Source organism: Thunnus maccoyii, chromosome 15 (genome assembly GCF_910596095.1).
Source record: "Thunnus maccoyii chromosome 15, fThuMac1.1, whole genome shotgun sequence".
NCBI classification, from domain to species: domain Eukaryota; kingdom Metazoa; phylum Chordata; class Actinopteri; order Scombriformes; family Scombridae; genus Thunnus; species Thunnus maccoyii.
Genome location: NC_056547.1, coordinates 8,640,423 through 8,664,842, shown reverse-complemented (window position 1 = coordinate 8,664,842; position 24,420 = coordinate 8,640,423). Strand labels below are relative to the sequence as shown.

General features: G+C 39.5%; 1 protein-coding gene across 1 annotated transcript in view; it reads left to right on the top strand.

Moving 5' to 3' along the window:
- pkhd1l1.1 (PKHD1 like 1, tandem duplicate 1) overlaps positions 1-24,420 on the top strand; it is a 49,726-nt gene that overhangs the window by 23,423 nt on the left and 1,883 nt on the right. Inside the window, exons 39-75 of the mRNA XM_042435056.1 lie at positions 106-1,078; positions 1,891-2,139; positions 3,036-3,185; positions 3,787-3,961; positions 5,087-5,243; positions 5,455-5,611; positions 5,965-6,174; positions 7,300-7,429; positions 8,621-8,862; positions 9,207-9,343; positions 9,482-10,511; positions 11,148-11,339; positions 11,621-11,772; positions 11,903-12,062; positions 12,726-12,897; positions 13,193-13,281; positions 13,643-13,791; positions 14,641-14,770; positions 15,784-15,902; positions 16,147-16,276; positions 16,619-16,792; positions 16,942-17,045; positions 17,801-17,927; positions 18,305-18,426; positions 18,512-18,602; positions 18,737-18,885; positions 19,336-19,458; positions 19,563-19,674; positions 20,143-20,259; positions 20,394-20,559; positions 20,925-21,157; positions 21,349-21,513; positions 21,610-21,767; positions 21,965-22,100; positions 23,316-23,660; positions 23,783-23,934; positions 24,056-24,202. Coding sequence (XP_042290990.1) covers positions 106-1,078; positions 1,891-2,139; positions 3,036-3,185; positions 3,787-3,961; positions 5,087-5,243; positions 5,455-5,611; positions 5,965-6,174; positions 7,300-7,429; positions 8,621-8,862; positions 9,207-9,343; positions 9,482-10,511; positions 11,148-11,339; positions 11,621-11,772; positions 11,903-12,062; positions 12,726-12,897; positions 13,193-13,281; positions 13,643-13,791; positions 14,641-14,770; positions 15,784-15,902; positions 16,147-16,276; positions 16,619-16,792; positions 16,942-17,045; positions 17,801-17,927; positions 18,305-18,426; positions 18,512-18,602; positions 18,737-18,885; positions 19,336-19,458; positions 19,563-19,674; positions 20,143-20,259; positions 20,394-20,559; positions 20,925-21,157; positions 21,349-21,513; positions 21,610-21,767; positions 21,965-22,100; positions 23,316-23,660; positions 23,783-23,934; positions 24,056-24,202 — 7,524 coding nt within the window. The remainder of the gene's footprint in view (positions 1-105; positions 1,079-1,890; positions 2,140-3,035; positions 3,186-3,786; positions 3,962-5,086; positions 5,244-5,454; positions 5,612-5,964; positions 6,175-7,299; positions 7,430-8,620; positions 8,863-9,206; positions 9,344-9,481; positions 10,512-11,147; positions 11,340-11,620; positions 11,773-11,902; positions 12,063-12,725; positions 12,898-13,192; positions 13,282-13,642; positions 13,792-14,640; positions 14,771-15,783; positions 15,903-16,146; positions 16,277-16,618; positions 16,793-16,941; positions 17,046-17,800; positions 17,928-18,304; positions 18,427-18,511; positions 18,603-18,736; positions 18,886-19,335; positions 19,459-19,562; positions 19,675-20,142; positions 20,260-20,393; positions 20,560-20,924; positions 21,158-21,348; positions 21,514-21,609; positions 21,768-21,964; positions 22,101-23,315; positions 23,661-23,782; positions 23,935-24,055; positions 24,203-24,420) is intronic.

The window sequence follows — 24,420 nt, the reverse complement described above, 5'->3', positions numbered from 1 at the left end:
GATCTTTCATCATTATTCTGTTGCCAAAACATTTTATGATGAAATACAGTGAAAGTTCAGACAGAGCTTGTTGTCATTTACTCTCGGCTGCTCTGCGTCCTGTAGGTGACGGTTGGAGATCAGCCCTGCCTGGTGATCAACAGCTCTTCCTCTGAGATCTACTGCAAGCTGAGCAAGGACAGCGGACTTCCCATCGGCCTCGCTCTCCCCGTAGCCGTCAGAGTTAACAACTTGGGTAGCGCCATCATCGCTGTACAAAACGAGCTCGACCGTCGTTTTGTCGTCCTGCCCGTCGTCGACTCGGTCTCGCCTCCTATCGGCAGCACCACCGGCCACACCAGGCTCCTCATCCACGGCTCCGGCTTCCTCGACGGACAAGTGACTGTAGCCAGCGAGCCGTGCGCTGTTGTATCAGTCAATTACACTTCTATTATCTGTGACACCTCCCCTTCTCAGCCACACACTGGTAATGTCGTCTTCCAGGCGGGAAGGATCCCAAGCTCCTGTCACTCAAACTGCTCCTTCATGTACTCTCCTTCTGTCACTCCCGCCGTCACCAGCATTTCCCCCGACAGCATCAGCGATCTAACCACCGTCACCATCTCCGGCTCAGGGTTTGGCAGCCGCGTGGATGATGTGGTAGTTTTCGCCAGCACCGTTGAGTTAGAAGTCACCGCCGTGACTGATGGAAACATCACACTGAGCGTCGACGCTCTTCCTGCAGGCGACCACGCAGTCACAGTGATCGTGAGAAGTAAAGGCCTGGCGTCCGGTCATGTCACCCTGAGCAGCCACGCCCAGGCCACCCTGAACCCCGATGTGGGCAGCCTGGCAGGTGGGACCCCTCTTGTCCTCACAGGAAACGGCTTCGCTCCAGGGAACACCAGCGTGATGGTTGGTGGCGAACGCTGCGAGATTCAGGAAGTGACACCGGCTCTTCTCCGCTGCCTGACGCCTCCTCACAGCGAGGGGCTGGTGACGGTCGACATCCAGGTCTTCTCTGTGGAGTATCCTCCTCTCAACTTCACCTACTCTAGAGCTCACACTCCTGTCATCAGCTCCATCAGCCCCACCACTGGTAATTATGGTCCTCTACATCCTGTAGTCATAGTAACGCTCAGTAAGTAGGGAGAAAATATTGTAGCTTTACTCTGATTATTAACTCTTTAACAAACAGCAGTCTGAATACTGGCCGGAGGGGGAGTCTGTTACATTATTTGGGATGTCAATCAACCGTTACAAACTATACTTTATTTTAAAGCACAAAGCTTCATGATTTAAATTTTGTAAACTATTTTAAGATCCCAATATCAATGTGACAGCAGTAGTTTATTTGCTAATAGCAATAAAACCAAACAGTCCAATCTGTAAGAACAAAAACCATACATTTTTACCTTTGTAAATTTGGTTCAGTATCATTCAAACAAATTCCTACTTTATGATAGTAAACTCAGAAAAGTAACCTCACTGATAAGACGAGGATCATGACCGTAATCTAAAGGGTTCGAGGATGGCAACCATAATATAGTTGATTGTCTTGTTCAGCCTAAAAAGAGCACTTTAATAGCTTGTTTAAGAAAAGCAGCTCTTTTTCTAGATAGATGATAGTATGTTTTAAGGGCAAGGATTAGAAAACTTAATTAACCCATAGAGCTTCGTGTAATTCTTCTATTTCAGTAAAACCAATAAACTTCATATAATCATATAAGCAGCTTGATTTTAACCCGACAACACCCATACATCTGTCAGACAAAAGCATGCAATGTGTATGTTCACTTGAATAAAATCAGAAACTGTAGCTATAATGTCTCTGATTCAGTGTCTCCTACTCATATTACATCCATCCAGTCATCTCATTATCTCTTCTTCCTCTCTCTTTGTGTCCCATAGGACCGGGCGGTTCAGTCGTCACACTGACAGGTTCAGGATTTGGCACTGACCCGCAGCAGGTCTCCGTCGCCATAAACCACGTTCCCTGCAATGTGTCCACAGTCAGCGACAGCCAGGTTCAGTGCACCACAGGAGACAACCCAGGGGGGGCATACCCAGTCATGCTTCATCACCAAGTCAAAGGTCGCGCTCAGTCAGAGGTCATGTTCACCTATGAGCTGACTCTCAGCGGCGTGCAGCCCAACGAGGGTAAGCAGAGAGACAAACTGTTCTACAGCGTCTGCTATGTTTAAAATATTATAGGAAACGTGTTTCTTGGCGTTCCTGAAGCAACTAAAGACCCGATCACATAACTGTTCTTTGCAGACACATTTAATACTCAACACATTTTCAGATCAAAAATGAAAAGTGTTTAACCAGTAATTCATTTTTAAAACATCTGTAGCTACATCTTGCAAAATTAATTCTAGAAAAAATAAGCCTGAAAAATAATTCAAAATATAAATCTGTTCTGTATTTGAAGGTAAATCTATATTTTTTATATCTTTTATTGTAAAAACTACATGTTAAACTTCTTCTTTTTAAGTTTTCATCTGCAGCTTAGTATTCTTTGTGATTATCCCACAGTGATTGTTAAAGTTTCACAGTACCTTTTGAATTTGATTTGCTTTTTTTTTGTATTTTTAACCCCCTCCCAAAAACCACACCAAAAATCTAAACATCAATCTCCTTTACAATAACTCTTATTAAGTGCATTTCATAGAGTATCCAATAATAAACAAAGCAGAAACACAAGGAAACATATATCAACAAATTGAAAGAAATGGAAAAAGAAGAAAAAAATAATAATAATAATAATAGAGAACAAAACACAAAAATGGTCCCAACACACCCTCTGAGCAACTGGTTTAAATTTTTCTTTGAAATCTAAAAGGACCCCAAACTTTATGAAATACATTGTGAGTTTTCCCAAATTGGAACACAGGATAACATCTCATTGAACCGTATTACTTCCAACAAACTGCAATACACTTACTAGCAGCTGTTATCACTATTCCTAGAAAAAGTTTTGATATTATTTGTGAGGGTTGTTTTTGAGTTTTAGGTATCTTGACTTTGTTCTTTCTCTCTAATCTGTGATTCAGGCAGTTTCGGTGGCGGTGCTCTGCTGTCCGTCCAGGGCTCTGGGTTTGACCCACACACCTCCAACGTGCTGATCTGCGGGGAGGAGTGTGAAGTTCACAGAGAAATGTCGACATCGAGCCGTCTCTACTGCCTGTCCCCGTTCAACAACGGTAAGTATGACCAGATTTCAAATAACGGGTGATTAGTTGGTTATTTTCTGTCCAAAGCAGGTGAAGATTCCAAACTGTGATCGCCAGGTTATATATTTTTGAATTACTTCTTTTTTTTTTCCTTAAATAAATTAAAAACATTATTTTGCTGCCTTCATGATACATATAAGATACATCCCAGAAATCGTCTCTGTTATTTTATCCATTAGATTGCCTTTTTAAGTGCTCCCATCTTTCTAGTAAAGGTCAGCATTAAAGGGAATAAGATGCTAGCTTTTGTAAGTTTTTCTTTGAGAAGAATGTGTTCCTGCTGGTTTTTGATATTTTTGGTTCCCAACTCATTTTGACAAACCAGTCCTGTCTAAGTTTAACTTTAAATGCTCTAATGGCGACAGACTTTATCTACGAGGAATGTTCTCAGCCTTTCAACGTAGGCAAAAATGACAGACATGTCAGACAAAACAATAACTCGTCAAGGATGATGAGACGACTCAGGCTGCTGTGTTATCTCTGAGCACACATCTTTATTCTTCCTGTCCTTTTGTTGTTGCGTGTATTTGTCTGTCTGTCTGCGTGTGGTTACGTATGGGTGTCCTTTCAGGCACAGAGTCACAGGTGAGCTGCGAGGTTGCTGTCATTAACCAGCTGGGTGCCGTCAACATATCAAATGGCTTCACCTACAAATCTCAGCTTACGCCACTGATCACTGAGATTTCTCCACGCAGAGGAGGCACCGCTGGAGGCACCAGGCTCACAATCACCGGCTCTGGTTTCAGGTGCGGCAAAGGAAGAGTCACTGCAATGTACACAATGACACAATGGAGAGGCACGCCCAGATTAGGGAACATTAGTTAAGCATTAAGTGCTCAAGATACACTTGAGCACTTAATGCATGCAAGATAATAATATAATATATTATAACTCTTATTATTTTCTTAATGTTGTGTGTTCTATGTTATCAATAATGTAGCACTTTGAGTTTCACTATGAATGAAAAGCGCAGTACAAATTAAACGTATTATTTTATTATAAGTATATTATACTATTGTAATATAATACTGTTACAGGTCAATATAGCAATTTATTATATTATTATATATTAAATTACTCCCATATTATATTATCTTGAATAAAGTTATATTAAATCATAACATGTTGTGTAATTATATGCATATATTCATACTTTACCAGACTATAATGTACAATACTACAGTTTAGTCACAGATGTTATACTGTAATAACTTACATTATTATATAATTTAACGTAATTTGTTATATGATAATATAGCAATAGCAATATAGCCTAATATTGTATCATATAGTATATAGTTATATTATATATACTATATATAGTATATACTTGAGTATATATTATATTATCCTATTGATTATTCAATTATAACATGGGATTAAACTGTGTTGTGGTGCATTATTGTGCAGAGGTACAGTATATTATATTAAAGTTAAGTATTTGATAGTATCTGGTATATATTACATTACATACATATTTAATACATATATCACTATACAGTTTATAATATAAGCCTTTAGAACATAACACTAATTCTAACACATATATAATAATACTATAATATAGTATAATATAATTTAACATTATATATTATATTATATTATGTACATATATGATACATATTACTATGTTTACCATTACTATCACTATTACTACTATTATATAATGTATAATATAGACTTTATTTTATAATATAATTTTATAATATAATAAATCACAATACAAATGAATAAGATAAGCTTTTATTTCATTTATTAATCTACCATTCCATCAATCAATCAATCTGTCTATTGATATACGATACTTTATACTTTTTTTCATGCTTTCCCACCTCATTGAATATCATCATGTTCACTTTCTCACCTTGCAGCACTGACATGAACGAAGTCAACGTGACAATCGCAGGTTCTGTGTGTGACGTCCAGTCCACCAACAACACACACATCATCTGTGTGACAAACGCTCAGCGGCAGTCTCAAGAGACCAAAGTCCGAGTCAGCATCGGAGACCGAGGCATCGCCAAGATGGTGAGAGAGGACGCTTGTTTGATGCTTAGTAAAGTAAACGTGTTGAGGTTTTAGTGGCCTTTACTAAAACTGACACCTTCATAGCTCCAGGTGCTGTTTTGTCACTCACAAAAGGGAAGCAAAAGGGAATCTTCACACCAACAATATGATCAGACAGATTTCATAGTGTTTGAGGACGTGTTTTCATCCATTATTTCTCTTCTTCCTTCAGGACAACGCCGATTTCTTCTACATTGACGTGTGGTCGTCCAGATTCACGTGGGGAGGGTTGTCTCCACCTGAGAAGGGCTCGTTTGCCGTCATCACTAAAGGCCAGACCATCCTGCTGGACGTCAGCACCCCTGTGCTGAAAATGCTCGTCATTCAAGGTGCAAAAAAATCCTTTTCTCATGGCTGCTTTCTAATGTTTGTCATGGTTATGAAACCTTGTGTATTTATAATGATACAGAAAGGGTTTTTTGGTTTAGCTGTGACTAAAACAAGACATTTTAAGGATTTAAATGTATTTATTTTTTTATATTTTTGGTATGTTTTTGTAGGACACATATTTGTATTGATGTAACTGGTGCCAATAGTTTAATATGAATATAATATATATATATGTATTAATCTTCACAGAGCATCTTACCAAACTGCACTTAAGGACCTCACATTAGACAACTTCATACTCTTTTTGTTCCACCTGTATTTAGTCTGTAACTTGCTGGTTCTTTGTGCTCAGGAGGGACTTTGGTGTTTGATGAAGCGGACATCGAGCTGCAGGCAGAAAACATCCTGATCGCAGACGGCGGACGGCTTCAGATCGGCCAGGAGGGGGCGCCGTTCCAACACAAAGCCATCATCACACTTCACGGAAACCTGCGCTCACCAGAACTTCCTGTTTATGGAACCAAGACGCTGGCCGTCAGAGAGGGAGTGCTGGACCTGCATGGTACGAAAACACAACATTGGTACACACAGAGGATTTACAGTTGGTTGATTTGTAAAGTTGAAAAATGTCACTTCAAATTGAGATTTTTCTTCTGATTGTGAAACTTATAGGAATGGTTAAATATTTTGGGAAACATGGTTATTCACATCTTGAGAACATGTTAGATGAGAATTAGATGCTACAGACAGCAGCTGGTTAGCTTAGCTTGGCACTAAAGCCTGAAACATGTGCCCAAAGGTAATTTGTTTAATCCTTATGTGGTACAATGACATGTCACTGCTCCCAGCTAAGAAATAGTCCAAATCATAACTCCCTTCTAAAACATGAGCTTGTCGTTTGTACACGTAGTATCACATGAGCTTTTTTAAAGAATAAAACATTTTATTATTATTCATATTAAGGAAAAACCTTAATTGTTAACATCAATGCTGCAAATACATCAAATTAACTAAGTACATTTAATCAAAGTACCGAGTACTTCTGTTTTATGTTACTTCATATCTATACTCCAATGCGTTTCAGAGGAAAACATTATAGTTTTAACCCCACTTCATTTAAGAGAAACCTATAGTATCTAGTTATTTTGCTTTTTTTTAAACATACTGTATGATCACCTGCTTAAACATGTTGTATTTTTCAGTGAAGTAAAAGGTCAATTTTCTTATAAAAAGTGAAAAAGTCAGTTTTGAAAAAAGTTGTTCTGTAGAAGTAATATTTCAATCTATTTTCAATACAAATCAACTTGTTTCAAGAATTATGGGCCATTCGGGATTATGACTAGTTTTACTTTTGTTACTTAGAATATGCTGCTGATTATACTTGTAGTATGATTTTGACTTGTAATGAAGTATTTTTATATTGGTGTTTTGCTACTTTTATTTACGTGAAGAATCTGAATACAGTCAGTTTACTACATGTTGATCCAAAAAGTTTTGGCATTATGCAACAGAAAACTTAAATAGCTGTGACCCAAATATTCCAAAAAAACTCACACAAGTCATTATGTCACATAATGGTAAGCTGACAGTGTAATTCGAGTCATGTGCCCTGCAGGGATTTTATCATCAGTGACACCTCACCTGTCCTCCTAAGGTGAAAGTAATTGTTGATAACCTGTCTCTCCAGGTATTCCGGTTCCTGTCCCCTGGACCCGTTTGGCCCAGACTGTGACTAATGGCTCCGTCACACTGATGCTGATGGAGGCGGTGACATGGAAAGCCGGAGATGAGATTGTCATCGCCTCTACCGGCCACAGGTAGAGTGCATGGACACAAACGAGCTCTCGCACACACACACACACACATACACACACCTTGAGGCTGAGGTTTAACAGTTTCTCTCATAACAGGGTGTCAAGTTGAAAACCCCTCAAAGAGGAGAAGTCAGGATTATAACTGACATCAAGCAAATCCTGTAAAGTAACCAAATCCTTTAAAGTTGAAATTAATCTCAGCCATTCAGCAGCAGCACAAAAATCCTGCCTGACAGGAAAATGTGGGATTGCATTATTCACATATTTGTCTCCTTTGAGGTATAAAAAAATCTCACTCCAATAAAATGCATATGATCACATAGTTATTCAGCAGCAATTTTAATATTTTCTGTTGTAAGATTTTTTTCTTTTATAAAAGTTACAGGTGAACAGTTAGTTATCACAGTTAGTGATTTATTAAACTTTTTAAAAGCTTTGGGCAGAGCTGTCATATTTACTATATTTACTGTTTTTTAATCTATAAATTGACACTCAAGTGTTCACGTGAGAAAGGTGAAGTTTCCTAATTATAAGCCAGTCACATGAAAAAATCATCAGAACCATGAGCAGGTTATTCAGTATTATATAAAATGAAACTGTTGATACTGTGGGGAAATTAGGTTATTAATAAGTAATATTTACATGATATAGAACACAATCATACATCTAGAATACCATAAGAAACAAAATAAATAAATAAAAATAATATACAACTATTAAAATGATTATTTTTGGGACACTTTGGACTTATTAAATACAGTCAGGATGATGATTTGTAGTCTGGTGTACAGAAAATAACTGGATATTTGACAATTGTGCCATTTTGTCTCAGAAAGCCACTTCACAAAGCTACAGAGGAAAATGTATATAGAGATAGTATGACTGTGTGAAAAAAGGCTAAAAGCATAAGAGAAAATTAACATTGATAAGGGCTATCTGGCTAACATGTTGCACTGTTAACAGCTAATTAACAGGGTTGAGATGTTTGTTTTTTCTAATAAAAAGTCCACAGCATGATAACAACCGTCATTTGTTAAACTAACTGTATGTATTTAAACCTTGAGTAGACACATTGTTGTGCAGAAACATTTATTATCTCTGACATTGTTGTCATGGAAAGCAAAGTGATTCTACTGAGCTCTAAAAATCTTTCTATTTGGCCCTGATCTTAACTCTTTTATTTCTGTTTTCCAGGCACAGTCAGAGAGAGAACGAGGTGAGGAAGATCGACTCTGTGTCATCTGACGGCAGGACCCTCACCCTGACCGAACCACTCAAGTACACTCACCTCGGGGTGAGCGTCACGCTGCCTGACGGGACGGTGTTTGAGGGCCGAGGAGAGGTGGGTCTCCTCACCAGGAACATCGTGGTTCGAGGATCCCAACACCAAGAATGGAACGACAAGATCGAAGCCTGCCCAGATGGTTTTAACACAGGTACTGTGTTGCAGTGGATGAGCTCTTAGATTTCTGAACTTTTGTGATTAAATTTTACATTAAGTAAAATAAATTCAATCAAATCAAAGTGAATCAAAGTAAAAAGAACAACAACCTAGCATTGAATAGAACAGTAAGCCTTTCAAACAGAAGAAAAATTTTGTTTTTTTGCTTTTTTTCCATTTTCATTTTCATTTAAGAATAAATGACCCTCATGAAATAACAGCGCACAATGCAACAGAGACTTTGTTACATCGTTGTACTTATTTTGAGACGATAACAACATCATCTATATGGTCATACTGGTTTTTAATATTAATATCTCTCTGTTCTGTGTGCTGCAGGTGAATTCACCACACAAACTTGTTTCCAAGGACGGTTTGGAGAGGAAGTCGGCAGCGATCAGTTTGGAGGCTGCATCATGTTCCACGCACCTCGGCCAAATGAGAATCTTGCAATCGGCAGACTGGAATATGTTGAGGTGCTTTACATGTATTAACTGGCCATGTTTTAACTTTCAACCCGTTTTTCTAAAAGTCCTCGTCCTCACAATCTGTTAATTTTTGCTCCTTGAAACTGAAATGATAAATTTTAAAGTCTTGATGCTTTTGTGCCACAGGTCTTCCACGCTGGACAGGCCTTCAGGCTGGGACGTTATCCCATCCACTGGCATCTGATGGGAGACATCAACTACAAGTCGTACGTCAGAGGTTGTGCGATCCATCAGACCTTCAACAGGGCCGTAACCATCCACAACACCCACCGGCTGCTGGTGGAGCACAACGTCATCTACGACATCATGGGCGGGGCCTTCTTCATCGAGGACGGCATTGAGACGGAGAACATCCTGCAGTACAACCTGGCTGTGTTCGTCAAACAAAGTACAAGCCTGCTAAACGACGACGTCACTCCTGCAGCCTACTGGGTCACCAATCCCAACAACATCGTCCGCCACAACGTCGCCGCGGGGGGCACCCACTTCGGCTTCTGGTACCGCATGCACGAGCACCCTGACGGTCCATCCTTCGACCGAAACATCTGCCAGAAGAAGGTTCCCCTCGGTGAGTTTCACAACAACACCGTGCACTCCCAGGGCTGGTTTGGCCTCTGGATCTTCCAAGACTTTTTCCCAATGAAGGACGGAGGCTGCCGCTCCAGAACCCCTGAGCCTGCTGTCTTCAACTCCCTCACCACCTGGAACTGCGAGAAAGGTGCTGAGTGGGTCAACGTGGGCGCTGTGCAGTTCAATGGCTTCGTCATGGTGAACAACGAGAAAGCCGGCATTGAAGCCAAGCGCATCTTGCAGTGGGCCGTGAGCGGCTTCGGAGAGAACGGAGGGGCGATGGTGTCCAACAGCACCATCGTGGCCCATGTGGACGAACTCGGACTGGGAGACACCTCCTGCACGCACCGAGGTGTCATTGCGCCACTCGATGATGGCATGAGCGTCGTTAACACCAAGTTCATCAACTTCAACCGCGGCTCCTGCTCAGCCATCGGGGTAGCCTCTATCGATGGGACGTGTGTGGATCGGTGCGGAGGCTGGGCTGTCAGGTTTAGTGGAATCCAGTACTTCGACTCACCCAACAAGGCCGGCTTCAGGTGGGAGCATGAGGTGCAACTGGTGGACACCGACGGCTCCCTCACAGGTACTCAGTCTTCCGTCTCTTACTGCTAATTTTTTTGATGTATTGCTCCTATTTCTCACTTAATAGTCATAATAATGATCAGTTTGTTATATAAGAGTTGTAAAACCTTCCCACATACATACCTAATCAGTCCGTAAAACCATGAGGTTTATATCAGAAAATTATTCTTATTAAAGTCTGGTATTATATAAGACCAAAACCAACAATTCTGTTTGTCTCTGAGTACTTTCTGTTGTCTGACACTCGTAAGTGTGACGGAAGTTTTTAAAAACAGCTTAAAAATATACAGCTTTATTCTTAAAAAAGGCTCAGTAACTTCCTAAAACAGGTGAGCACTGTAGTTTTTAACAATAATCACTCATACAGGAGGAAATAGCACATTTGTGGGACATTTGGGGACTATTTTCAGCAGTGGATTAATACACACTCGGTGCTCTAGTGAATATCTACAGTAGCAGGATGGTGTATATGGGATTGACTCAATATAAACTACAGGATGTGTTCATGGTAATGAAAGAACATGTCACTCATTCATGAATTTTTAATAGTTTTTAGATGACAGTGGAAATCTATGGCTCTCAGTTTTAGACGTGAGGTTAATGCAGCTTACACTGATTATAATTACTTATTTTCCAGGAAACGTCGACCACAAAGTCGTGCCTATGAGCGCCTTGCTGGACCCTGCGCACTGCACCCAGAGTGCCGAGTGGAGCGTCGGTTTCCCCGGCGCCGTGTGCGACCACACTGTCAACTTCCATCGTTTGTCATTCAACAACCCCACACCCGCCTCTCTGAAGGCCAAGGATGTCATCATGACCAACGAACATGGTATTAAAACACAAAGACTTGCTACTTTCAAATGTCATGTTTGTTGTTGAAGAAGCAGGAACTCATCTGGAACCTTTATTGACCTCTACTGGTGATTAATGGGAGTTGAAGTAGATTTCTGCCATTAAAGGATAGGTTCACCAGTTTTCAGTATTCTGTTTACATTTTTTAATCACTTAAAACTGCCACATTGATGGAAATATATAAATGTCTTTGCTGTAATATAAGACTGTCCTGATTGTGTGTTTTCATTGTTGAATGAAAAAAATACACTATTACAGGCACCAGTGTGATTCCCTATTTGAAGAAGAGAATGACTCATAAGCTTGGCTGGATGGTTATGCTGGTTTCTGGAAAAACTTACAACTGGTACTTCAACGACATGGACCATCTCACAAACATCACTTATAACGCAAAGTTCTTCGGCTTCAAGGTACATTTACAGTAGATATTTTCCCTCAATAGTCGTATAAGCAAATTATCTAATTGTCAATCAAATTTCAGGCCAGCTTTCTGCCTGTTTGCACACTGATGTTTCTACTTGTGCTTGTTCCCTCATACAGTCAGATCAATACGTGATCATGAACCACAACTTCACCCAGAGTCCCGACAGGTTCCGTATAGTCGACGAGAGGAACGGCTCATCGACGCCGCTAAGCTTCAGCGATAACGACAACGGAGACTGGTACTTCGACGACAACTCCAACAACCTCTACTACATCGGTTAGACGCGCTTTATTATGGATCCATTGATTGTAGTGATCATTTTGATAATGGATTAATCGTTTAAGTCATTTATAATATAAGGGAAAAATGTCAGCTAGTCACTGATTGTAGCTTCTCACATGTGAGTGTTTTTCTTGTTTTTTATATAAATGTATATTCAAGTTTAGTATCTTATAACCTATAATATTAATAAATAAATTATTAACAATATTAAATAATCACTTTTTTAAAGCTACACTTAATGATTTCAGTAGCCAGTGGATACAGAAAACTTTACGATTGGTTATTTGTTGACAAATTTAGCATTTTTTTTCTGTGGACCATAAAAAAAATAGGTTATGTAGGTTATAAAAAAAGGTCATATAGTACACATTGTGTATTACGGAATACTGTTAAATCACAGCATTAACACACTTAAATCTGCTTTATTATCACCATTATTTTTAGTACCAGAGTCATTTTGTTAGTCTGTCTCTGTAACTTAAATCTTTTTGTGCTTTAGTGATAGTTTGCCTCATTCAGATCACTAACTGGAGTTCATAGTTTGTCCTCCAGATTATTTATCATTAAATCACACTAAAATATCAAAATGTTTAGAAACATTCAATGATTCAGTGATTTGTGCGTCTTCATTCACTCGACATTGTTGTGTTCCTACAGTGTCTGGGAAAACCAGCCAGCGCGAGCGTCGCAACAGCGTTGACCGCTCCATGGTCGATGTTGGCGTGAACTTAAGGGTCTACCGCTGCTTCTATCCCGACTGCATCCCACCAACGCCACCGCCTCCAGCCACACTCGCCCCCTTACCCACCGGCCGACCAGACGACTTCATGTATGTTTCCCCTCTCTGCAACATTTCATACATGAGCAGAACACATTTAAACTCATTAGCTACAGTGAGACATCACATAACTTTATTCATAAATTTTATCGCTTGCAAATAGCAAATATACTGTAGAACTCATCAAAACCTTTTGCAATATCAGAAGTTATCAAAAGGGAATGCCAAAATTGCTAAAAGTTTATTGGGAGCAATTGTTGCATTAAAAGCAAACACTGTTGATATAAAGTGGTTATTATGTTGACTCTGGTATGGTCTTTCTAATGCTGTGTGTTTTTTTCTCCAGTCGCTGGTCCAGTGATGATTTCTGGAAAAGTTCAGCTGAGAATAACTTCACTGTACCAGCAGAGGGCGCTGATGTGGTCATCCCATCAGGTAACATCTGGAATAAAAAAACCCTAAAAATCTTGACTGAGTTAAAGGAAAGGACATCTGCTGGGGAAATCTTCATTATGTGACCAGTGTTGCTTTTTGTTTGTCCACCTGAGTTGTTGCATGTCGATTTACAAATGATATCATGATTTCCTTCACCATAAGATGACCTTTAGACAGTCTTAAGCTTGTCTGGTGAAACAGTATGATTATAAAAAAGATTTGTATATTTTAAGCACCAATTACTGGAAATTCATTCAAGACTTTTGAAATTTAAAACAAATTCATAATAACAACCAAAAAGTCAGTTTCTAATAGTAATGAACCTTTAATACAATACCTTTGTATCTGCGTTGGCCCTCAGGAAAGTGGGTCGTTTTGGACAGCGACATTCCTCCCCTCAACAAGCTGACGGTCCTGGGAGTTCTCGAGATCCCCGACTCCAGCAGACAGGCTCGCTCTACACCCGAGAACAGGACTGTTGTGATCGATGCTGTTTACATCTCCATCCAGGTCAGTGTTCAGTTATCTTTCTGGTTCACATGATTATCCACTTTATCGCTTCACACCGGTCCAGTGATTATTCATGTGTCCCTCTATCAGTTAAATTTATTTATGGGCAATTCCTGGAGGATAGATAGAAGGGAAGGGAGGCGAGAAAACTGCAGGTTTTTATCAGTTGTGTCTGTTTGCTTGTAATTTATTTACCAAATTTTGAGATGTTTTGCCTTACAATTCTTGTATTTTTTTAGTAGAGTGAATGGTTTTGTACTAACTTATTTTATTTCAGGCTAACTTCTGCACATGTGCCCTTATTTTTTTTTTTTCTTTTGTTTGATGTTGATGTTGCTGCAGCCCCCTCAATCCAAGACTATTTTCTCCTGCAGGAGACAGTAAAAATAACCTTGACCTTGATTTGAGATTGTTTCAATTTGGCAAACCAGCTTTCATGTTAATAAATGTTAGTTTAGTGTCTCTCACTGCTGGACATAAAACAACAATGAACCTATAATCAGTTCCTGAAGGTGTTTTCTATAAACAACCAGCAGGTGGAGCTGTAGGCGTATTTTCGGAGGGAGGGGAGATTGTTTCACACAAGGAGTGATGTGTTTTATGTCACAGAAGTAGCAATAGATGTGTTTGTGAAGTATAAATAAGGAGATAATGTATTATTAAGATTTAGGCATTTTGTATGAGCAACAACAGTTAACCATGATTGAACAGGCAAAGAGAAATGTGCCGCTATAGAAACTACCGTGAATAAAAATGAAGACAAGATCACAGTACGACACAAACTGTATGAGTCACAGTTTGAGCTTCTGATGTCCAGTGAAGTGATGTTCATGTCTCATCGTGTTTCAGGGCGGCAGGATGATGGCAGGACGGGCTGACGAGCCGTTCAGAGGTCAGCTGCACATCAAACTGAGAGGGAACCACCGCACTCCTGACTGGCCTCTGCCTAACGGGCCCAACCAGGGATCCAAAGTCCTGGGTAAGAAGACTGTGTCAGGTTTAAGATCTGACGGTCGCTGTTAGCAGCAAATGTTTGTCTGGGAGATAAATGAGAAACATTTTGTTGTTTCAACAACATTCTGAACACAAAATATATAACTGATATAAAGACATTTACTACTCCAACAGAAACTATAATGCAACTTTGCAGTGTATGTAATGAAGAGCTGCAACGATCGACAGAAAATTAATCTTTAACAATTTTGATAATTTAATAATCATTTTAGTCATTTTTTAAGGAAAAATGCAGAATATTTGCTGGTTTTAGCTCCTCAAATGTGAGGATTTGAAACTTTTATGTGTCTCACATCTTAATAAACTGAATATTTGAATTTTGCGCTGTTGATCAGACAAAACAAAACATTTTCCTACATCATCTTACACTCTAAGATATTATAATGGACATTTTTCACTGTTTTTCATGGTTATAGAAAAAACGATTAATTGAGAAAGTAATAGTCAGATTCATCAATAATGAAAATAATCATTAGTTGCAGCCCTAATGTAATGCAACTATATTTTTCTCATAATAGATATAATTGTAACATATCGTCCCACACATTTAATAGTATATTTACAATACGTTGTAGAATATTCTGCCATATTTCATGTATTGTAAATATAACTACATACTCTACTGTACATGTGGACCCGCCCAAATATTTAATATATTTTCAAATTACATTATATTTAAGTCAGAATATTATAATAGTATATTATAAATCAATCAATGATTGAAGAAAATCTACATTTTAATTATAACCTTTTCAGATTTTGTGATGATTTATTAAAATGTTATAACTGTATTACTCTCAGAAGATTCTTAATTAAGTTTTGATTGTACAGTCCACCATGCTGGGATTGACAGGCGTTGTCTTTGCTGACGAAGACGTAATATTATTAAGTGACACCGTAAAATGAATCATCCCAGCCCAGACGGATGTGTGGTGACACATAGTTGAGCACTAAGTCTGTTTTTCTGTTGTCCAACAGGTGTGTTTGGTACGCTGGAGCTCTACGGACAACCTCACAACGTTTACCACACCAAACTAGCTGCCACAGCTGACGCCGGCTCCAACAGTCTGAGATTGACACAGTCCGTCGACTGGAAGGTCTCTGTGGTTTTATTTTATTTGCTTTATTTTGTGTTAAATGTAAAGATCTTAAAAGCAGAAATATTCATATCTAAGTGTACATTTGAGTTATGAAGTCTGTACTAAATCTAAACTAAAATTTTGGTTTTACATCAAATCAAACACTGCAACAGGTTCACTGAACGTTAATGTTTAATACCAGTATAACCAGTAACAGCCAGTAATCAGTTATTTTTGTTTATATATCTGCTCATGTTTGCAGGTTGGGGATGAGGTCGTCATTTCCACCACTAGCTACAACGCATCGGAAACAGAAAAACGCAAGATCACTGCCGTGTCATCAGACGGCCTCGTACTGACCCTGGACCAGCCTTTGGCCCACACGCACATCGGTCAGTTCAACATCTGTCTCCACAGACACAGCACATGTCTCCAAAACTTAATAATGATGCAGAAATTGATGATGATGTAGATTGTGTTTCATAGACGATCTGGCAAGTTGGGTAACGTCAGACAAACATACAAAACTTATGGATCCGTGTGTGACGATTATTCATAATAAAGGTTGAGGGAACTGTGCAAATTACGGGAGTTTCCTGTGAGAAACAACAAAACGGGAGCACAGCAGGAGAGGGGGTGAAAATACGGGAGAAACCTGGAAAAAACGGGACTGTTGGCAGGTCTGTTAAAATGTAATGCATCCTATAAACTGATCCCTCTGTCTCTCTGTCCAGGTGAGACTCACTCCGTCTCAGGTACGTCGCTCTCCTACACTCTGGCTGCTGACGTCGGCCTCCTGACCAGAAACATCAAGATCATCGGTCAGGAGTATCCGGATATGATGAAGGACTCGTTCGGAGCCAGACTGTTGGTCGGCACCTACTCCTGGGATGGAATCAACTATAAAGGTGAGCAGACCTTCTTCATTTAATGAGTTTAAAGTAAATTCTGTGTTATTTGGATATTCAGCCCTAGTATGACTGTTTATTCAGTCTTTTTAATTATTTGCTTGTTATTTAAACATATTTAACACATTGTTTTATATTTTATTCTTTAGGCAAGGCTCAGATCAGGAATGTGGAGTTCTTCCGCTCTGGTCAGGAGGGCTGGACCGACTACTCCGATCCTCGCTACTCTGTGGCCTTCCTCAACCTCGGAAAGGTAAGTTTATGAAGTGATTTAAAAGATGGTAGACATGTCCAACAAACTTCTGTATTAATATTCCTATTTAAAAAATATTAAATTGAACATTAGTTGATTTCAATGTCCATACTGGGTTCACAACCCAGTTTAATCGTATTATTTAGCTGCAATAGTGATTGCTCTAATCATAAAAATATAAGTAATATGTAGTCATGTATTAATATTCTTGTGCAACAATGATGAATTGTTTGGTTCAAATGCAATTTAAATAAAGCAAAAAAGTCTTAGAAATGTTAGAGTATCAATGAAAGCAATTAGAGCTGCAATGATTAGTCAATCGACATAAAATTAATTGCGAACTACTTTGATAACTGATTAATCATTCTGGATCATTTTTGTGGATAATTTTTTAATTTTGGATGTCAAAAAATGTCAGAATTCTCTGGTTCCAGCTTCTTAAATGTGAGTGTTTTCTAGTTTTGTTAGTCTTCTATGAGAGAAAACTGAATATCTTTGGGTTGTGGGCTGTTGTTCCTGACAAAAGAGGACATTTTAGGCTGCATCATGGACTTTGGGCACAAAGCTGGGAGAACAAGGAGTTGTTGTTTTTTTTACTTTCTGTAATATCAAGCAGGAGTTCATGTGGCCACTATATGAAGCCGACGTTGAGACTAAATACAGCAGAGTTCACTGAGGAGAGAGGAATCTTAGCAGGAGGCATTCAGTTTCTTAACGATATCTAAAATGAATTTTGTCTTTTCTTTGTTAAAAAGGTTTCAGGAGAAGATTCGTATCTTCAGGGCTGCGCTTTCCATGATGGCTTCTCTCCGGCCATCGGAGTCTTTGGAACAGAAGGGCTGAACGTTGACGACAACATCGTCCACCGCACCGTCGGAGAAGGTAAACACTACATTGTTAACTTTATATAATGTATCGCTTTACAAGTTGTTTTCATACATGCTGTTTCCAATTTCAATCCTAACAGAAACAATTAAAATCTAATTTAAACATTTTCTATCTAATTTTAGTTTTGATTTTACATACATTTATCCTCATATATATATATATAAAAATATAGCTGCATCATTTATGTAGACACATACATTTAACTGAGGAATGAGAGAAAACATTAATACACTGTAATGATTTACAAATGCTATACAGTTTGCACATGGGCCATGATTATCCAGATTAAATGTGACCACAGTAACAGAAGCAACTCTTCACTAGCACTGATCAGAAGCTTTTTCAAGTATTAAAAATTTGTCCATTTGTAGGTATCAGAATTTGGGGCAACAAGACCACAGTGAGGAGAAACCTGGTGATGATGACGCTGTGGCCTGGATCGTACCAGGGCAGAGAGGAACCCTTCAACTACGCCTGGAACGCTGCCATCGAGGTCTGTTTTCCCAAAATATAAGAACTTATTATACCTTTTTAAAAAACTATGGCCGCTTTTGTGACCTTTTTTTCTGTAACATCAGGTCAACGAGGGGACAAATGTCGTGCTGCAGAATAACATCGTGGCAGGTTACGAGAGAGTGGCGTACCGCATCGATGGCGAACCATGCCCAGGTAGTAAAAACACGGATGTTTTTAATGATTTCAGTTTGCAGGTTTTATTTTGGTGCTTTTGCTCAGACTGAGGAAAAAGGTGCAAGTCAGACATCCTCAAAGACTTTTTCCCCACATGACTTATGCTTGTGCAGGAAATGTGAACGAGAACGAGAAGTGGATTCATAACGAGGCTCACGGCGGTCTTTTCGGTGTGTATCTGAACAAAGACGGTTTGCCCGGCTGCAGTTTCATTCAGGGCTTCTTCATCTGGAAGAGCTTTGACTACGGCATCTACTTCCAGGTACACTTACCTTGATTTACAAGCTTTATTCCTCAACAAAAAAAGAAGCTCAGAGATTATTTTTGGACTAAATTTAACTACATCAAGAGGAAAGAGTGTTGAGTTGTGACTCTTGTCAAGGGTCAGGAAATGTGAAATAAACTGGGGATTTATTCAAATACGACAGAGACCAAGTATGAAGAGCAGAATGAGCATCCTGCTCTGATCTAGACAGTTGTAGAAGGAGTTTTAACCTTTAATTTAGCACATTACTAAAGATGAAAGGTCGGTTCTGTTTCTGCTCACTTTTTAAGATCATGTTTATTCTGACCTTGATATCAATTAGTTTTGTTCCCGACATTTAGTTTATGGGTCCTTGTAAAACAATAAAGACCAGGAGATGCAGGCTTCAGATAATCTAGATTATCTCCAGGAAATTACAACATCTTCCTCTTCCTCTAACCTTTGCAGACCATCTCAAATGTCGTTGTCTCTAACGTGACCCTGGTGGACAACGGGATGGGCATCATGCCTCTCATCTTCGCTCCTCCTTCTGTCACCCACGCGTTCGCTGATAAGAAAGTTCACATTCAGGTAACAAGTTTATAGCGATTCAGTCAGTATTTGTTTCTACTGTCTCTCATATTTCATTTAGTTGTGACTTTTTTTTATTGACAGTCGTATTCCTCTTTTCCCAGAACGCGCTGATCGTTGGCAGCAGCCCGAACTTCAACTGTGCAGACACTTTGTCCAGCAGCGACTTCAACATGGCGATCAGCGAAGGCCATCGAGCCCCCAGACCTCTCAATGGTACAGCACATAGATAATATATCACTGCTATAAAGTAGATTGATTTAGATTATTTTCATGTTTTAATTCAGGGATACCATGTCATTTTAAGCTGGGAAAATTGATATACTGTACAGGGTATATATAATTAATACTATACAGTTGCTACAGGCTTTTAGAGGTCTTAAATCTGTTTAAATTTCTTTTTGAATTCAATGTCTTTTCAGATTTGCCTTAATGAAATATATATATTATCCTGCTGATAACTCAAAGATAAAGATTTGTGTTGATACAGAAGCTGTTTTTAGGGTTGGAGGTTATGATTATTACATTTTTAAAAAGAGACTGTGTAATTTTGACTATTTAATCACCAACCAACACCTTGAATATGAATTAAAATGCTGGATCTGTTTATTCTATATAAAAGCAGGCTGGTAAAATTGAAAATAAATCTTCCTCTCCTCACTCTGGGTCTCTGTTTTAACTCAGGTGGCAGATCTGGAATCTGTTGGCCCACTTTTGGATCTGGACACAACACCGCCCCGATAAAGGTCCATCATCTGAACAACAACTATAACGCCATCAAAGGACTGATGACAGTCAACGGTGAGTTCAGGCTCTGTATTCTGCGTCCAAATTAGTTTAATTTAAAAGGTATTTTATGCTGCTGTCGTGATCAAAATCTTCACAGTAATTTGAAGAAAATCTATCCCTTATTTTCCTGTTTTCTCTTTTTCCAGACACGACGTTCGTTGGATTCCGAAACGTCTGCTCCAGCGAGACGAACATCATGTTCATCACCAACCCGATAAATGAGGACTTGCAGCACCCTGTGCAGGTTTCAGGCATCAAGATGATCGACAGCGCAGAGGGGGCCAAAGTCTTCATCCACAGGGCTGATCTGGGGTAAATCATAAACAGAATGAGAAAAAACTGAGAAAATATGGCTGAAAGATCTGTGAAATGTAAACAAATTTGCCAGATATTGATAAATGATACACCTGGATACGTCTTTGATGCACTGACAAAAGCAGAAATAACTAACTACTAATTTTTTGTAACTGTTAAACGTAAACTGTGCACATCTTGCTAAAATTAACCAAACTTAGTAATGGTTGCTGCTTTAATTTATTATTTAAATTGATTAAAAACAAGTGTATGTTTATATAAAACTACATATGATTTGGTCGACGCTGTTTATGTGTTTTTGATTTTTAAATATAAGTATATGACAAAGAGTAAAATCAGCGATGTGTGTTTTTGTGTTTCAGTAAAGTTGACCCATCTAACTGTGTGGACATGGAGTGCGACGCGAAGAAGAAAAGCATGCTGAAGGACTTGGACGGCTCGTTCCTGGGCGCAGTGGGAGCTGTGGTTCCTCAGTCTGAGTATGAGTGGGGAGGAGACCCCAGGAGGGGGCTGGGCGACTACCGAATCCCCAAAGTCATGCTTACTTTCCCCAACGGCAGCCGCATCCCTGTGAACCAGATCGCTCCACACAAAGGTACAAAACAACACTAGGGAGTCTTTCTGGATGACAGATCGCACAACTCTTCTCCAAATGACGATGCTTTTTTCTGAGTAAACCTCAGTAAAATGGGTTGTACAACTACTTTGAATGGAATTGTAATATAAGAAAAAGAAACAAAGCAGAGGCTCTGTCTGACTGTCTGTCATTGCTTCATCTTTCCTCAGGTGTGATCAGAGAAGACTGCACGTACATGAGTACCTGGCAGGGCTACAAGTGTTTCGGGCTGAATTACAGGATGCTGGTGATTGAGAGTCTTGACTCAGACACAGAGACCAGGCGGCTGTCCCCAGTCGCCGTGCTCGGAGACGGCTTTGTGGATCTCATCAACGGTAAGGACCAGTTTTAGACTCCTGATACAACCAGGACTAGGTGTAAAAAATTACAGAGAATGTGTGTTTAATTCAGGTGTGTGTTTGTGTGTCCAGGCCCTCAGGATCACGGGTGGTGTGCTGGCTACACCTGTCAGAAGAGAGTCTCTCTCTTCCACAGCATCGTGGCCACCGGCCGCAGCTTCGACATCTTCTTCAGCAGCGTCAGCCCTCAGAAACTTCGCCTCATGATGCTTAATGCTGATCCATCTGAGGTCAGTGCACACTCACAATCCACAATATTAATAACTTTAATTGAAATTGGGTTATTATTTTAATAGTTCTCCACAAATTTGTTAAGTTTCCCAACCTATAAAACATAGATATATTCTGTAAATCTCACTTCAGCTTCAATTCAGTCACTTTTTTCTCATTTTTCACCAAGTGACCTTTTGTTTTTGAATGCGTGCAGAGCATCATGGTGTCAGTCTTCTACTCAAAGCCTCAGCGGTTGGATGTGTACGTTGACAACAATCTGATCCCTCCTACTAACGCTAAGTGGAACTATGACAACACTGACTACACCCTGAAGGAGCCAATCTCTGCAGGTGCTAATGCTTAACACACACACACACACACACACACACACACACACACACACACACACACACACACACACACACACACGGAGATTATGTAACTGTAATCAAGTTCAGAAAATATTAACAGCTGCAGTATCTGAACAGCATATTCAGATTATGTCTCTCTTTTTCAGACCAGCATTCTACAGCTGGTCACCACAGGTCACAACTTACATCTTGTGCCAATGCTGAAAGTATTGTGTCGTTTATGTAGAGGCCAACACAGACCTGTTATTAATGTTCCCCCTTTTTTTTTAACTGTAACAAATTCTTTTTCTAATCTTAACAATACCGTAGTTTCCATGTGCAGATATTGTAGAAAAAGTCAAGGTCAATGTCAGAATCATCTAATGTCTGGCAGCAGAGTTTTCTTATTCCCTCGAAGTGTAATTTACACCTGAAAGTGAAATAGTCCACAATTTGGTCACATTTCTTCACATGTGATTAAATTGCCTGTTTGTTTTTAGTGTTGGAGCTCACGTTTGTCTGTCAGAGGAACCAAAACAACTACATCTGAAATGGATGATTAAGGGACAGGTCACATTTCTGTCCTAATAAGATTATTGGCAGGATTTGTGCTGCTGTTGTCATTACATAATATTACCTACAAACATATAATCACATCAACAGCATTAAATTGCCTGTTAACTAATGTTATTAAGATAAAGTAAAGTGGCAGTAACTGTAAAAAGAGCTTTAAGTCCTGGATTACCAACATGGCTGCACTGAGGATTTCTGTGTCATTTAACAGTTTCATAAAACAAACTTTTTATTATTATTTTATCATTATTACAAATTAATTTTTCCAACTTCACCATAAGCACCTGAACAAACAAGTTTTCAGAGCAACTCATGCTTTAAATGTCTGACTTTTGTTGGAAAAGTTGATTCTTCAACTGAAAGATGGATGATTTGACTGTAGGCTCTCTGGATAATCACTGATTTTAAGTTGCTGCCTAATTTCTAACATTAAAAGCCAACAAACCATCATAACAATAAAGATAAAAGCCATACAAAGAGTTTTTCATAGACGTTTTTCTTTTGGATGAATTGTGTGTGATAGAAAAAACAGAGTGAGGTGACAACTGAGGATGTAAGACACAAAATAGATTTTTTTTTTTTCAAAATTTCTCAGCAATTCAACAATCATATCTTCTGTTTTTCTTTATCTTGTCTCTCCAGATCAGTACGTCCCCAAGCTGAACTCCACTGTGGGCACCAACTACTTCGACCAGGACTACAAGATGCTGAAGGTCGTGCTGAGAGGCTCCACACCGGTGCAGATCCGAACCTCCCCAGTTCTCTTCCTTGCCTTTGATCTGCCTGCCATGACTGAAGAAGAGTTCTTTGGAGACAGCCTGATCGTGAACCTTGCTTTGTTCCTCAAAGTTCCCCCAAATATGATCCGCATCACCAATATCATCCGGGAGGACGGAGGCGCACGGCGCAGGAAGAGATCCACGGGCCTGAAGGTGGAGGTGGAGATCAAGAAACCTCCAGTCCAGCAGACCACCAACAGCACCGACGGTTAGTGAGCAGTATGATTTCTGCACTGGAATTGTATTTACAGACCCTATTAGCGCTAAAACAGAAAACACAGATCACTGCAGGATATTTGTAACGTCTCTCTGTTCTCTCTGTCTTCTCAGACGAGGAGGACTTCACTTTGTTGAAGAATATTGCCGATGATCTGGGTCAGGCGGCCGTTTCTGGTAACCTCAGTCAGTCCATCGGCTTCAACGTTTCCTCGATGGGCATCATCCCTCCTCCTCCTCCGTCCTCTGACCCCACCTGGAATGATGTACGACTCATAGTACAATTACGTTTTTTGAAAAGGACTAAAGTAATTAAATATTAACGAGCGCTCATACCGACGGGCGTTTCTCCAGACATTCACTGTTTCTGCGCTTTTTTTATCTCAGGTTGCAACAGAGGAAGTGACAAGGGAAGAGGAAAAAGTGAGCTACGTGTCCAGTGTGAATAACCTGCTGCTGATTGAGGAGCCGATGGCGGGGGTCTACGTGGGTCCTCTGCACCAGCAGCCCCGTCTCATGGCTGTGGATGAGCAGGTGAAGCACTGACAGATCTCCAAACAAACATTATCACTGCACAGCTGACATTAAAGCTAATTATCAGTCAGAGAAATTACATAAACTGTGATTTAAAGCTGCATGGACTGATGTTTGCCCACTATTTGGGGGAGTTTTTGGATTATTATTGGATAATAGTAAAGTTGCATGGAGAGAAACTTTACAGATGACTTTTTTTTAACAGGCCTCCTCTGTTG